Source organism: Cyphomyrmex costatus, unplaced genomic scaffold (genome assembly GCF_001594065.2).
Source record: "Cyphomyrmex costatus isolate MS0001 unplaced genomic scaffold, Ccosl1.0 scaffold5, whole genome shotgun sequence".
In the NCBI taxonomy this organism is placed as follows: domain Eukaryota; kingdom Metazoa; phylum Arthropoda; class Insecta; order Hymenoptera; family Formicidae; genus Cyphomyrmex; species Cyphomyrmex costatus.
Genome location: NW_017279267.1, coordinates 4922730 through 4939782, shown reverse-complemented (window position 1 = coordinate 4939782; position 17053 = coordinate 4922730). Strand labels below are relative to the sequence as shown.

The 17053-nt window shown below is 38.9% G+C and overlaps 2 protein-coding genes across 2 annotated transcripts in view; one reads left to right on the top strand and one right to left on the bottom strand.

Moving 5' to 3' along the window:
- Positions 1–100: 100 nt before the first annotated feature.
- Positions 101–4008, bottom strand: Cog1 (conserved oligomeric Golgi complex subunit 1). Its single transcript, XM_018545541.1, has 9 exons — positions 3811–4008; positions 3462–3629; positions 3099–3381; positions 2826–3027; positions 2332–2748; positions 1357–2263; positions 997–1276; positions 716–919; positions 101–214 (listed from the first exon to the last, which is right to left on the bottom strand). Exons 1-9 carry the CDS (start codon positions 3945–3947, stop codon positions 101–103), a joined length of 2712 nt encoding a protein of 903 aa, XP_018401043.1. The 5' UTR covers positions 3948–4008.
- Positions 4009–4654: 646 nt separating this feature from the next.
- LOC108778313 (uncharacterized) overlaps positions 4655–17053 on the top strand; it is a 37055-nt gene continuing 24656 nt past the window's right edge. Inside the window, exons 1-6 of the mRNA XM_018545450.1 lie at positions 4655–4869; positions 5596–5718; positions 5957–6086; positions 6170–6334; positions 6419–6620; positions 6700–6824. Of these exons, the coding sequence (XP_018400952.1) occupies positions 5612–5718; positions 5957–6086; positions 6170–6334; positions 6419–6620; positions 6700–6824 (729 nt within the window). The 5' untranslated portion in view covers positions 4655–4869; positions 5596–5611. The remainder of the gene's footprint in view (positions 4870–5595; positions 5719–5956; positions 6087–6169; positions 6335–6418; positions 6621–6699; positions 6825–17053) is intronic.

Here is a 17053-nt window from a genome sequence, read left to right as displayed (position 1 = left end):
TAATAGATAGTAAAAAGATATTGTTTTTACTAACAAATATTTACAATATGATATATATGACACAATATTTACAATATCTTCCTAAAATACAAAAAAATAGTTAATTGCTACTGCCGAACCAATCTGATCCCATAGCACCGAAAAATGCGGCTGCTCCGGATTTTATTGCACTGGTAGGCTCATTTTTCGCATGTTCTTTCGTTATTTTCTTGCGCTGTAAATAAATGCATACTTTAATATATATGAACGATAACTATTCTTAGTATATATTCACAAAATTGTGTTAGTATCACACGCGATCTCGCAAAAATAGACGTTCATAGAAACACTTAAGTTACGTTAAAAATGTAGCTATAATTGCATTTATATTATATCGAATTATGAATATTATGATTATACTTTTCTCAACAAATTTAATGTAATGTAACATGACCCATTGAAGTATTTTTTAATCCTTCCTTATCTTTTAAAATAAAAATAACGAGCAACATAATTAGAAATATAAAAAATTAGATATATAAATGATTAGTTGCGTTAATACAAAATCACGTCATGCAAGATCGCTTCATCGGCTTACCAAATGTATACATCGTGATATTTTTATCTTTTTCAAAGGGCAAAATCTAAGAATAGGCACATATATTTATTAAGATAAAATTAACAAATATACTATTTTAACGTGAGAATTTTAATTATTAAAGTATTCAATACATACTTGCGTTTTATCGGGTACTGGCATTGACAAAATAGGCAAGTTTCTTGTTGGAGAAGTTACAGTTAAAGGCGGGAACCATGGTGCTCCTGTACAAAGTGCAAGCACTGCAGGCGGTTCGATCCTCTCATTGCTCGTGTGTTCATTACGTGCACCCAATATCGAGTGCAATTGTTCTAAATGACTAATCAAGTTTCCAAATATCAACTAAAAAGATAGATGTTATAAACACACTTCATTGCTATTACATTATAATTCTCTAGCATTGTTAATGTGATACTAACCAAAGATCTTTGAACAGATTTTTTAACGTTAGTGTGGATAAACGGATTAAAGACATCATAATCGAATGGGTCTATTTTCGCAAGCACTGCATCACACGTTTTTGTTGATAATTCATAAAGAACTTTGTTTTCATGGGGCACCATGAGCAATGTACAATACCTTATATCATACAGTATTTGAAACGCTTGCTTTTGCCTAAGGTCTATGTTTTTAGACGCATGAAGATAATAATTGAATAGTTCTGTAATAATATTTTCGATAATTTGCTGTAGTACTCTCCTAAAATTGAAAAAAACAATGTATCGTAATAAATAAACTATCTCAATTAACATGGCGTTATATTATAATTATTTACTTACTTTGGAAGCGTATGAGATATAATCTTATTTAAATCTTTGCAAATGGCGGTCAAGAATTTTTGCAATGGTATCGATGGTTGATACGGTATTAAAATTTCAGACTTTATTCGCTTTCCCTCTCCGGATTCTTCCTCGATGGTAACTTTCTCCCATTCTGAAATGATCCAATGGACACGCAGCCCATCAATTGGCTCTCTTAATATGTATTTCTTCATATGTTCAGATATTTTAACTTTATATATATTAGCCCAAATGGACCACATGTAAGTACTTTCTTCCTTTAGATTGTCACAAATAGCTTGCCACTTGACATTCGTAATGGTAAGTCCAGATACTTTCGACGATGTGAAACACTTATTTAAATTCGGACACAGAGTGGTTAATGCAAAGAGAAATCTTGCTAAAATTATAGCGTTTATATCACTTTGACCATGTTTGGGTTTATCATTAACGCACGTGTTTTTTATAAACGTTTCAAGATCTTCGATCTTTTCTGTGCTGATTACTTGCAAATGTTCTTGAACTTCATTACGATCGGAGAACGAATTCGCTATTAAAGATATGTTTGCCGAAAGTAAACTATCTTTTATCGTTATTACTCGTTCAGTCTCGTATAAATAGTGCTCAAGATCGGATAATAGTGCATATAGATTTTCGTCAAATTTTTCACATAATTTTATCACATTTGGTGAATATCCTTTAGCCTTCATTAATAAAGATCTCTTGTTATCTAAACCACCATTCTTTGTAAGCTTCTGTGGAATGTCAGTGGGAGAATCTTTCCATACAAACCATCGTAAATCATGTTCCGGAAATTCAAATTTATCATGCGCTACTTTATCAAGTAATTCTGTTATATCGGATTTTAAATTGGCCAGCGCATCCGTCCATTTATTCGTTATAATACCTATTAACAAATCATCATTAATTATTAAAGTGTGAGGTATCTTTACCTTTTCATATAACTATAATTACATTTTGCACGTCTAGTTATAATAGGTTGGAAGAATTCTATCCAAAAACTTATTCTTGGTAACGAAAGCTCTTCCCATATTGAATTCCAATTTTCTGGTAGATTTATACTGACAGCTTCTTCTCGAATATTATATAGGCCTTTAATAGAAACTGTTAAATCCAATAATTTGGTGACCTCGAGATTAGAAAAATTATTCACCCACTCCAACCAAGATTTAACACTATTTTGAAGCGCTGATAAAGAAAAGCTTTTTGGTATGTCCTGAACGAATGGTTTGTGATGTTTGGTAACGGATGGTAGAAACTCTTGGAGTAAATCTTGATCTAAATCCAGCTGTGATAGCAAAGAATACGCTTCTTGATCCTTTATATCTGTTACAAATTGTAAAACTAACCCTCCAGGCGCATTATCTGCATCTATAATCATATGTAAAATACAGAATAAAATTTTGTCATTTGCTGCATTCAGACCGTAACGTAAATAAAATACTTACTTATAAAGCACGAATATATCAAATGAACAGTTTGTATAAGTATTTTCATACACGATTTGAGCTTATTTTTAACACTGTCATGACTTTCTCCTTTAACGACAGATTCAATGGCCATACATCTTGTGGATATTAATTTTTCTAAAAGATTCGTAAATGATGATTCATTTAAAAATACCAGAGACGCCAAACAGTTTGCAGCGTTCTATAAGGGAAATGTAACGTCAGTAACTAATAATTAAGTATCACAGAATAAGCAACAATTTGTATACCAACTATAGTTGAAACATCCAATGATTGCAATATTTTGTTGCATTCATTAGATATAATGTTCTTAAACTGCATGATAACATCCCACTGTTTTGAAACAATTGGATATTTTTGCGACAATTCAATGCTACCGATTTCGAACATTAGACTGTAATTTATATGTTGCGCTATTATGTATAATTGCGTGGCAAATAACAAATTCTGATTCTCGATGCTCGTCCAAATGTATTGTGGAATGTCCATTAGGATTTTGATTTGGATGATAACAGAGTCAAACATATGTTTTCTTCTACAAAAAATTACAGCTTAGATTTCAACGTATATAAATATTGCGTTAGAATAGTATATACAATATTTAAAAAAGAATACTTGTCCAGCTTGTCTTCAGTCGGCTCTGTCTTGAAACCAATAAGATATTTTTTCTGTAATTCCCTAAATTTATCCTCTATGTTAATTATTCTCGAGGTAACTTTTTCAGACGTTATCTTCATTTTTCCAATTGTGTCGGCAGCCAATATTAAATCCCGATATCTTTCTCTGAAAATTATTAATATAAAAACTAACGGATACTTCTTAAAGATTTGAGGTAATCCCTTGATTTCGAATAATACACTTTCTTGTAAATTTAACGATAAAGTTTAATGACACGTGAAGAGGACAGTATTTTGATGATAATTAAAAAAATGAAGCTAAATTAAAGTACATGAACGATCCTCACCCAACTAACGTCCGTAATTCTAATTTTTTCCTATCACTTTCCAGTTGAATCTTCTTCTGAATCTCTTCGATTTCTTTAATGGTGTGCTGCTCGAACAGCTTGTTTATGTCCAAGTCCAAATAATTCGTCGCTGTCATATTTCTAACGTTTCGTGCACAATCCCTTTAGAAAGGAGGACAAACACAAGATTCCACGTAGCTCGCAGGTTAGAATTAAATCGCACTGCGAGGTTAGTCCGCTACCAACTGTTTTATCGTGCATCGGTACCGTCGGTCCGTCGCGCTTCGTTGAAACGTCATCCGGAAAATTTCCGTTAGTCGGCGCCGCACCTGTTCTCCCTGCACCTGCGGGTCTCCTTCTGGGAGTTACGTGCTCCGAAAAATGCTTATCTGGGGAAGGCTAGTCCCTGACATCGAGCAGAGTTAACCATTAAAAGTCTACGAGGGTGCCGTCTACGAGGACGGTGAATTCCGTGTTCTCGCGCGCTCGGTGTGCGGCTCGGCGGGAGAGAGTCATCGAGGAACGCGTTCTGGCCAGAATCCGCGGCGACCGTCGTCGGATTACCGCGCGCACCGTGGATAAGAAACGCAGAAACGCCGAACGCGCGCGCAGGGTACGGGGTGCGCTATTGGTATGCGGCTCTTTGTCGCCGTGAGAACTCCGGCGGATCTATCTCGCGTCGTGTCGCGCGTATCGGACGTCTCTCGAGGCAGGTTATGTCGTCGGTGTAGCGTCGCACGATCCTACACCCGGCTGCCACGTCCGCCGTCGCCTACGTTCCGGTCGGGAAACGCGAGCGGAGATTGCGAGCGATGAAATTTTTCACCGCCCGATGACATTCCCTCCCCCCTCCCGCGTGGCGACAGCAGGTGTGTCCTCGGTCTACGGATGTGTGTGCAGACGCCCCACCACCATCACCGATCCCGCGCGCGAGTCACCGACGTCGTCGAGCAGCTCTCCGGTTTCCCAGCGGTTTCCCGTCGGCGAGACGGTAGCGGTGATGCGCGCTACCGGGCCAAAAACAACCTAATCGGAACCCGATAACTGTCGACAACACGGGTGAGCATATCTCCTTCGTTCGCGCCGCGCCTTCGTACGGTCTTATCGCGGCAAATAGCAAAGTCGAGTCCGCAACTTTCTTCTCTCCCTTTTTTCTTTTTCTAGAATTAGCACATTCGTGCAAAGACTCGCGCCGTGTTGCTATTTTAGCGCTCGGCGCGAAGAATCGGCGTTCGCCCAGAACGAAAATTCGTTTCGAGTAAGGTTGTATCCAAATGAATCATCTTAACGCTTCTCCTTCTCTGAGTAATGTACATACCCGAAAAGGAATTGCGAAGGTGTTACGCAATAAATTATTTCGTGATACAAAACAAGTTTATACTGTGTGCAACTTTTGTGGTTACGATATACTAAACTAATATGACCGAATTGTCGAACAAAAGGTCTATCCTTTTCCAAAGAATGTACTGAATTAATGTACACTGGTGAAATAAATTAAAAATAAATGTAGAGTGCTTTCCATTTGGTGACACAAGTTAACACAAACATTCTATCTATCTTGACATTCGGTAAATGGCGAAGATGAAATGACATTTGTGTCTTATCTCACCAAATGGAAAGCACTTATAGTTTTTCATTTCTATTTATTGTATCAGTTCAAAATATTCTTGAAAAAGAATAGATCTATAATCATATTACTGTATAAAAAAAATTAAAATTTTTATAATTTTGTTCTTTTAGTCAAAAAGAGATAGTCTTATTATGTTTAATATATTTTGAATGCAGATTACCACAAGGCAAAATGAGTACCTCACTAACGTCACTTCAACCAAATAGTCAAAGCTTGGAAAGGCAGAAACATGTTAGGACGACAACGGAAAGACTGTATAACAGTCTTACCAAGAAAAGGTTTGCTCCTATTAACATTAGTCACTAGTTTAATCATATAGGGGTGCGTTCCAAAACTCGACTCTGTTAACTCTGAGTATCTTTCATTCTTGTTGTTCGCCGATATTGAACAAAGATAAAAGATACTCGGAGATGACAGAGTCGAATTTTAGAACGCAACCCAATAAATATCTCATATAATTGTGCTTTTTTTATTCGACTTAGCTAATGTATTAATCCAACTTGTATGTGTTTCTAGAAAAGATCCAAAGCAAGCAAATGTTCAAAGAATGTGGATAAACTACGAAGACTGCAAAGATGACTTTTGGGCAGCTATAAGATCTAATTATGATTATATTATGGATACTAATTTAATCGATACTTGCAAGGTAGGTTCGATATGTTTCTTAACTATCTCTTTCATGCACAGAGAGATAACATACATGTTGAACAATTTTATTTTCAATTTAAGGAAGCAAATGGTGAATTAACATGGGACGAAACAGACGTATCGACGCAATTGTGGAACTTGAAGGAAGTCAGCAATCAATTTTCAGAGCTTTACTCGTGGTTAAGAATTCTTCAAGAATTGGTCTATTCTAAAGAAGAAAATCTTTTAGACAAAAGCCTGCGTGCAGTACGTATCAGTGAATCTGACATATTCAAAACATGTGATAAAATAAATATATTTTAAAATAATTCTAAAAACTGAATCAATTAGGCTCATATGGAGGAGCTACGACGCAAGGCGTATAGACGTAAATTATTCAATGAGCAAGCGGAAAAGTTAATTTCTCGCGCCCCTGCTTTAAAAGATGAAGTGGCGTGGCGTGTAGATCACTTGAATGCAAAATGGGAACTAGTTGAGCAAATTATGGCGCCCATAGACCAACCAGTATCTAGTCAACAAGATATATCAGCAGGTAATGGGTTGTTGCCCTTTGAAAAATTGTATCTTTCGTATGGTTTATTAATGTACACGTTATCGATCTGTTCCAATAGATTTTGAACGCGAAGTGAAATGTTTAAGAAAATGGTTACGAGAAATGGAGTCACGTCTTCAACCTTTGAGCTTCCACATTAACTGGACTCTGCCAGAACTGGAGGACAAAGCGGTAGAACACATGGTAAGCACTTTTAGTTTTCTATTGTTACAATTTACGTAGTAATAAATATTATTTTCCTATCTCTTATTCGTCGGCAAATTTCACCATGTGGTGTTCTTTACAAATGATATACCAGATGTCCCTTTGAGTCTCCCTTTTATTTATTTTATCTCATCTCATTTTACTGTGGGAAAGTATCATGCAGTTGTAGAAAAGAACGCGTCTATAAAGAACTTAACATATGTCCAATGTATGTTCGATTTTTTTCTCATTAAAATTAAATAATATGCAAAAAAATATTTAATCTCTCCTAATTGTTATTTGCTTCGAAATGTTTTTAATTAATAATCGCAGGTCTAGTGTACTTTAAATTAATATATCTTTTTGCTTGAAGTTAACATACTACATAGACTAATTTGAATGATTTTTTTCTTTTATTGACTTTTACAATAAAAAATCGAAAAAGTTGGAGAAAATATGTTGGTTCACTGGATCCACGCATATGTATTAGGATTCAAAATTTCTTGTAAGTTTCTGCATATAAAGGAAGGTGAATATTTTTTTAGAGTTAAAGCTCAGATAATTGTATGCATGCGTTTGTTCTTGTCTTCCTGTTTTTTTTAGAAGTAAATTGAATAGCATAAAATGCACAAAGCGGAACGGAGTATAAATCTGCGGATAAATTAGCTTCAGCCGAAGCAACCCATTTATTAACCGATTTAATTGTTAATGACGAAACGGGAATGCTAGGAAGCGGCACGATTCGGCGGAATACGTGCTAAGAATAATGCTGCGTTAGTCGAGCACGTGCGTACCGGATTGAATTTTCGTTGGCCGAGGCCGAGGGACGCAACAGCTAAGAGGAACGGATGTGATGGTACCTAGGTTGGAGTGGGGGAGCGAACAGTCGGCGTGTACCCCACGTTGTTGTTTTGTTCCGGGCTCCGATCTTTGCCGAAGGTTTGCGTTCGGGCGCAAACGACGCGCTTCGTTGCATTGGAGAGACTAGCAGCTGCCTGCCGGCTGCACGAGCCGACAGAGTTCGCCGTTCCACGGTCGCCGCCGGTGGACGGGCACGTTACAACGAACACGTTGATCCAAGATTCCCTTCCTCCTTGTCCTCTCTTCATTCTTCCTTCCTCTCCACATTCATCGCCCGGTTCTTTTCGTGTTTCTTTCTCTTTCCCTCTTCCTCGCAATCTCTTTCCGTTTGTCTAGTTCTCATCCCTCTTTTTTATTTTTTTCTGTGGAGCATCACTATATTTAAACGCAAATGGTGCGCGTCTCTTGTGTCTGATTTGTGATCGCGTAGCTTTGTGCAACGCGTGGGTCGGCTTTTGTACCACCGGCATCTTATACCGTCAGTATTCCCTCAGTTTTCATAAAGCCGCGGGGGTTCTTCTCCGGGAGGAATCCATGGTCACGTAATCTCCATCGTGGTATCGTGGGTCAGCCAGACGAGTCTCTTCTTCCTACGAGTCTAACCGGCCGCCGCACGAGCTCTCCCCCCTTCTTCCTTCGCCTCCTACTCGTTTTTCCATCCGTCCGTCCGTCCTATCTAACCGAGACGTACCACGGCAACGCTCGCAGCTCAAACTTCTTCGCGCGGTCCATTCGACGTGGTTTCTCCGTCGCCGTCGATTGCCCGCAAACGGACCCTGCCGTGACCCCGCGCGGCACGGCGTGGCAAAGGAGTCATTCATGCATCGTAACGAGCACGAGTGCGACGAAACCGCCGCGAGAGGAAGCGGGAAACCGAAGGTCTGAGGCGTTTGAAAAAGAACGGCGTGTCCCAAGCCGTCTCGTCGTCAGTCTGTACCGGCTGTGAAGAAAAAAAAAAAAAGATGCGCTTCGTTCCCGAAGCTCGCGAGTGCTTGTTGTAGTGCTACAGCATGGATGCCAGGTCGCTTCTCATTTCTTCGTCATAGTTCCTCTTCTTGTGGATACGTGTGCTCTCGACGCATCCTCGCTTTTTCGCTGATCTAGGTACAATGGTGCGCAGCTCTTCCCTCTCGGCATAGTGGATATGCATTTTGGTAAGCCACCTGATGGAGTACTTATCGTTTCTTTATCTAATTATATGAGGGAATTTCTACGGAGCTTGTTTTCAAGTATCGATCGAACAGATTGCCTCACCGTGCTTGATTAAACAGCATTGTTCCGAAGCACGTGGTCGTAAAAAGTGCTGCACGGTAAAGATAATGGAATTTAGAACGTGAAAGTCGGTGTTCCAAGTATTCCGAACCGCAGAGAGAGAGAGAGAGAGACGCTTTATTTACCCGATAAACTCGTCGTTGCATCTATCTCAGTATTTTACACACCGTTGTTATTAACTGAAACTTAATTCAGAGTTTTCAATTCAAGATAACACCTTGAGCCAATTCCACCCATATCCGCAGTTCTCTCGCAGTATAGCACGATAGAGATTCATTGTGATACCTGTCCCGTTATTGTTACATCGAAAAACACAATGAAACAATGAAGCAATTACAACAAAGGCTATCGGTCTAATCTGAGTACATATAATGCATCTATGATCGTATACTTGCCTTTCGAACGAGAAACCGTCATTATATATATCGGATTTTCCTTTCGTAGTAAAAGACGAAAGGAAAATCGTCGTGTAAAAAGTTGCATTACTCACCTTGATAGTTTATTTGCGATATTATGTCAATTCAAGATAAAGCGAAGCACATAAATAATAATAATAGCTGTTATCGTCGAGATTATGATCATGGAAACCGGGAAGCCGTGCATGTTTTTCGATCAATCGTATACTTATCATATATTTAATTATATACTTGGAACACCCGTCGATCCTTGTTCGTGCTCCGATTTATTACACTTGAGCTCCGGTTCACATATTATCTTCCGCCGTGTTTGGTCATCGACACTCCATATCGCGGTGCGTGGATGCTCCGTTGAACGACATTCGTGGATGTTGAAGTCGGTCGTTCGAGGTCAAGCGAGTTCACGTGGAATTGTCCGTATAAAGAGAAAGTAGATCTTTGTGGAATTTTATGGAGTCAGTCGTATGGAGTATCCGGTAATCGCGCCAATTACCGCGGATCGCTAATCATTGAATTAAATTTAAATTTAATTATCTATTACAGCGGAAAGGGAAGGTATTGTATCTTCCCGTCCTTTCGACTTTCTATCGATACCCACAATACACTTACGTCACACTATCGTCAAGCAACTCGTTTACCAGTTATTTACCAGTTACATATCGCTTAAAAGAGAAAGTCGGAGGAACATCAGTCGGCTTGACATTAACATCTACGTACGGCTGTAAGGGTTAATTAATATCTGGAACGATTCACCAACATGTGGACATGTGTCTGAACTCGGAGAAAATGTGTGAAACCAGACAATGGCCGTTTGGCTTTTCAACTACATAGTTTGGAATATTTTTAGAAGCTCACGAGCTATCATCACACACACTCATGCGATATTACGGCTCGATAGAAAAACTAACGCCCACATTAGAAACGCAAGATAGATTTTCGCGAGCGGCTATAACAGATTTTAAATAAATCGAGCTGTTGGTGGCGAAACAAGTTCAAGTCCCGGGTGAGAGTTATTCTCGTTTTTTATCTCGCGTAATATCATGTCACATTAAATTTGCAAATTAGATTCTCGATTAATACAACATCCGCATGCAAAATGCAATATGCATAAGTAAAGCCGGAAATATCTTTCGCTGCCTGACGTTTACATTTAATTTGATTTTATAAATCGATTTCCCGCGCATCAAACATCGTGAGTTAAATATTTTGATGCGATATTTATCTCACGAATTTTGAATTTATCGATAGGAATGATCATCTCGAGTAATATTTTTACGATACACGTGATTATTTCTGGCAGCACTCTTAATGATGTCTTATATCGTTCACCTTGTACGAATTTGTAAACTCGATTTGTTATCCTGCTAACAATGCATAATAAAAATTGCTAACATTCATGATAAGATTACGAGGTATTTGTGTGTAGATAAAAATAATACCAACTTAATTCAAAGTTCAAACGACTACGTGTTCGATAACGATGTGCTTTACGAGTGCCTTATCAATGATATATAATTTGGTCTCTTCATGAGCGGATATGACTCTCCCGTGATATGCCGTTAGAATTCTGTTCTAAAATTCACGAGATGCTTGCGAAACCGCAATCTGACCATTGACAAAACCAGAGTTATTCTACCGTGGAATACAGTAAAATGTCCAATAAGAACGCGGCGACGTGAAATGAGGTGAGGACGGCCTGGATTAACTCGGTTAACAGCTGCGCGAACGGAAGGTTCCCGGATGTGATCTTATTCGCGTTTGCCAATACACCGTGCAATTTGAATATATTGCATTAAAAAGGCTCCTCGGTCTTCGAAGTACTTATGAATTTAAAATAAGACCAAATTACCAAGTATCACCAAAAGGTGAAACGTGCGAATGATTTCTGTAGCTGTGTATCTTCTTTTACACGGAGACTATATAATCACTCCTCAAGTATGCATCGCTCACGCGATGCATGATCGCGAGGATACTCGCGATGGAAACTCGCGGTGCTGTCGTGCTTGCGTCACCATCGCGCGCGGTGTACTATAAGTGAAAGGGAATAGAAAATTTTTGCCAGCTAATATTTTTTTTTTATGGCGCTCTACGAATGCGAGATTTACGATTACGCGGTGCATAATGCGTTGCGACGCGAAATCAGTATGTGCGTACAGCAATCCGTTTGATTGTTGCCCCGAACGAGATTGCTTTATCGCGGCATTGCTTACGGTGTAAATTATTGTAGCAATATTCTCTTTCCTTCCCGCATAATTTGCATTTCGTTCCACATACGAGTGGACGTGTCGGTAGAATTAATTATCCAGCTGCTTAACACTAAAAAGGAATTGAGAAAAAAATTTTTAATAAATTTCACTTGGAAGATTGATATGAACGAGAATCTGATATTCGAAAGTCACAGGGAAGCCTTGCAACGCATTTGAGATATTAAAGCTCGATATCTGCATAAAAAGGAAGCCGTACAGCGATGATTGTTCTCGCATTAAAGAGAATTGCAAACGATGTGTTACAGGATGTTTTATAAAGTACTAAAAAGAATTTATACAAATTATGATGAATATAGAAGCTCTAACCGCGAATTTTATAGCAGCATGGAACAACTTGGCTTAAATTAGATCGTTCAAATAGAAGCCCCGCCGGACGAACTATCTTTTAAACGCACACCATCGTAGCGTATGTAATCGAAAGGTTAATATTACCACGTTGCCGGAAAGTTGATGCGTTTTTTTTTTTTCATTATAGCTTGTCATATTATGGAGTCATTTGCCTTTGCATGTATGCGTGCGCTGACTCACTCGCCTGGCGTCACCCGTTAACTAGGAACATTGATGTGACCACCATTTCTGAGTTGGAAGGAACTTGTAGCGTATCCTTTAAGCTACAGAGACTCTTAGACTTGCAAGAAGTATCTTAGCTTCGAAAACACGTTAGATTAAATTTTTGTACACTAAAATTAAATCATAATATCGTAACAAATCGATTCGTTTCAAATATCGGAACAGTGCGATGATAGAGGTTTTTGTCTCGGAACAGTTTTCTATTAAAATAAATTGTACAAAATGTAAGGAAGAAACGTGCGTGCGCAGGAAGAACATGAATAAATAAAAGTAAAAGAGAAAAAAAGTATAGCTACGCGTATAAGAAGAAGCATTGAGAATATAAAAGAAAGAAGAAATAGCGAGGTATAATAAAAATATGTAATAGGAGGAAATTACATAAAAGGGGACGAGAAACCGTAAGATTTTGCCAAGATAAAATAATACTAATGCACAAATGATACGAATGCGAATGATACGAATGCATGGTAGTTTTTCTACGTGCCTGTTGTAAAATGTGCCATGTGGGAGGCTTACCGCTAGATTACTCGTGAAACTACGACCGTAGTGGCCATATACACAGTTACCCTCGGTATCTTGAATTCTTAGATAGCGTCGGCACGTCCCGCTGGTCACGGAAGTAAAAATCGCTTAGTGAACGCACTAAGTGCTGGTGGTCTCAGCCTTACCAGTCGATTACCACGTTTTGCCCGCGCGACTTAACCTTCTACATTTACTAGTATACGACCTCAAATAATACACCGCGACGTATCGTGACATCGTTTTTCAGGAATAAACGCAAGACTACGGAGGTGAAGAAATTAGTACCGGTGGATTGTATACTTTCTCTTTCCCACACAAAGTAGAAACTTGATCCTGCCTCATGAATCGATGGAGATTGGAAGAGTCCTTTTCTTAACAGGACATTAACTGATTTAATGATCAATATCGACTCGCGTTTTTCGACGGAGACGCATACGGATAAGGCAACACTGAAAAATAAATCGTTTTCTGGCGTAACGAAAATTTATCTGATATTAGCAAAAAAGAACATTTCACAAAAGTTGTGCATAAAAAAATTTTACATGGCAAAACATAACGACAGTAATGACAAATTAACTTTCTCCAGGCAGTGGCAGTAGACAGTCTTACTCATCGTGCAGAGCGTGTCGATAAATCATGATTAGATTGTATGCCGAAAGAGATTTCTCGATAGAGCCTTTCAACCTGGATTGAAAGAAGCGGCGTGGTAATAACAACGCTGTTCTGCGACTTCGTCGGAAATATATGGGGCGTTCTCCACGAAAGAATTTTATCTTCTGCGTGTAACTAATATATGTAAAGTGAAATGATAAATAACAATTATAGCACGTACTACTTTTTGAAAGGAAAAAATCCTTGAGCACACATATAATTATTTTAATTATAAACACGCGCGGATTATTTTACTTTTAAAAGATTTAAATAATTATCTTTTCAAAACAAAATAAACTATCAGATTTCACTATCACAGAATATATCGCGACGTACCGAAATTTAATTGTTACAAAAAGATTTACTCATAAATCTTTGTGTAAAAACTGTACGTTTTCTTCTAGTTTTTACGATCTGCATTTTACAGACGAATAACGCGCGTATTCAAATATGATCTCCATTTATCTGGAACACTCTGTAGAGAACGTACTGCGGGATGATCTATTCTTCGAAACAATTTAAGATCCAGCAGCCAGCGTTGATCTTCGAATTGCTCGAAGGTACAGCCGCACCCAAAGAGTTATCGGCTCGTTCGTCTCAGATTAATCTCCATTCTGCGGTGATATCGTCCCGATTTTTCACTAGTCACGATATACCGCGCGTGATCTCTACAGTATTTTCCATCGATCGAAACCGATACGCTCAGAATGCGAACGGTGGTACGAACAGTCATGCTCTAAAAACCGAAACGTGTACTTATGCAATGTAAAAGTCCTAACGTTACAAGCCAGGCAATATTTTGACAAGCGCACTGATATCGCGTTATATCGCGTGTATTAGATAATAGAACAGATTCGTTATGCTACTATTGACTTAATTGATCGAAGACTCCAGGTATTCGAGAGATACTGATGCATGCTTTCAATTAAAATGTAAAGTCCGCATTATGACTTGTCTGATCTTATTCTCCGTTTTATCACGTAGAAATCTAATTTGTCAGGTTTCCGCCTCGTGGCGGAATCTTACATTTTCCGTAGAAATTCAATTATGTTTTCTGCGCGATTGTAATTTCGTAATACGAGATAACATCAAGTTTGTTGAATTATTCAATGTACAGATTCGCTCTAAACTTATCTGCTTTTACTATCGCCGCGCGAGTTCTCGCGTGATTCGACATACCGTTTCACTCGTCATCGTCGACCAACATAAGGACATTATCACTACCGTGCGACAGGCTTATGGACGTGTCTGGAGGTATCGCGTGTCTTTCAGAGCCCGCATCTTGCATGGCATTATCGTCATGCGTTACGTTCGCCCGCGCAACCTGTTTCCTGTTGCATCGCGTAATATTTTCCACGATGTCATTGTCATGAGGATACCGCAGCGAAAAGAAAAAGCAGCGATATCAAACCGTATAAGTGAAACTTGAGAGGAAAAGTGATCGGGTCGACCTTCACATTGAATTTTTGACGCGATAAATTTTCTAAGCCGCAACATGCCAAGGTTGTTGCTCCAACGTCAACGTAGCGGCCTTCAACTTGAGATGAGCTGACGACAGTCTGACAAGTAGGATAGAAACCAGTCGAAGAGCTGGAAAGACCGGCCGCCGCTTTTAATTTCCATCGCGGGGAAAAAAGGACTCATTCAAGCATATTCCATCCATAAATAATCGTGAGAAGATAATTTTCTCTTTTTATATAACTCTATTCATACAATTCGATGATACAACTCTGCTTCACAATTTTTTTTCATTACAGTATTTTCCATTTTTCATTCCATAGATTATTTTTTTTAGTTCCGTGATTTCCTCGATCTTATAATCGTAAACGCGCGAGATTCTTTCTGTTTTTCTCGAGTTTAGAAGCTCGCGTCCCTGAATGGGGGAGGGATAAACTGTTTCTATCGAAAAACAATTCGGGCACGATTAGAGTTCTGCGTATATCTATATATCCATTATTTATGCAAATAGAATAGATAAGCAGAATATTCTATGGCTAGTAGCACGTCGCATATGTCATTCCATGGCGTGAAACTACCGCAGTATCGCTGAATGTCAATAACAACCAGCAATCGGCATTCGTGGACCGCCACCGATGCGGCATCTCTCCGTGTCTCGCTTACACGGCGCGCGGCGCGAGACGGCAGCTTGACATCATGCAGCTGCGTTTCGCTATGGATTCAACTATAAATTACACCCTACCTTGGATAAGGCTGGTCGTGTTTCTCTTCTCAGCATACACACGCACGCATGCATGGCGCAACTCGCTCTTTACGATTCTTTAATATCTGTCGCTAAACTTTCCCATGAAAGCTAAAGCGCGCCCGCTGTTAAGATCGCTGCGCAACGCGCGATAGATTTTATTCCTTTATCGATCTCCTTAGCATACGTTTTGTCACAAGTCGCACCACTTGTTCCTTATCACATTCCATGCATGCAGTCATATATACATTCCGCGCGCTCGAGGCGGAATGTCTACGGAAAGTTGTTGCCGATCTCTGTCAAGATATCTCACTCATATTTCTCTCATTTTCGAATAATATGAGATGAAACATCTACAATATTGATAAATAGCAGGATATCTCTCTCTTTCTACAATGTATTTACTCTTTCTAGTATATAAGTTATAATATATATACATGATGTCATTGCTCGAAAAGCATGAAATAATTTACATAAAACGTCACGAATGTCTTAATACATACTTTTGCCGTACTCAGGATATGAGTCTAAATTCAAAATGTACAGTGTTGAGCTCTTTGCAATCGTAATAATAAATAATAATAAATAAATAAATTTTTACGCGAAATACCAAACGTTTTATGTAAAAATTTATTATAAATATCAATCTACATTGAACTGATATAAAGATACACATATAGCGGTTACTTGCGCTATTACAAAACTAAAATTATTCAATGATAGAAACCTAATAAATATTCAACGTGTTTGTTGTATAAGCAATTAAAAATATGAGATTAGTAATGATTAGTTCATATTACGCACTTTCGTGTCATGTAGCAATTACGATGTCTCGTATATAAGTTATAAGGAATAAAAGTTCACGGTGTGTCTGGCAATTTATAATTCAAATGTATTCCATTGTTCCCACGGAGACTGATTCTAATAGCAAAATAGCAAGGTTTCTGCGAATAGAGTTGTCCAAGCTTAGCAGCTTGATTTATGCGTGCACGCACTTCGCATCCTGTCGGAGAGAGATATCCGCGCGCTTTCATAACGAGGCTGAGGTTCCTCACGACCGTCGTCGTCGTCGTCGCGTCGTTGCGCCGTTCCTTTTGTTCGAATGAGAAATTGACAACGAGATGAGGCGACGTAAAAGGAAGAAGGAGAAAAAAAGCGTCGGTCGTATACGCGCGCGTAGCCGTATACGAGGAGTGCGCACCGCGTGAAAGCAACCTGCGATACGGACTTGTTCGCGAAACGACACGTCGTACTGCGAGATAAGTAGAACAATCACGCGTAATCATATGCAATCTATCAGAGAAAGTGGGCTAATACGGACCACGGTGGATGGAGGTGATATTCCAACACCTTTGTCTCCTTCGGGAGATTTCGAAGCGCGATCTGGAAGAGTGCAAAACGCGCGTTAACGCGAAGTGGATATACAGAGAGAAAATCAACCTGGACTTATCGGCCATACCAGCTTGACTC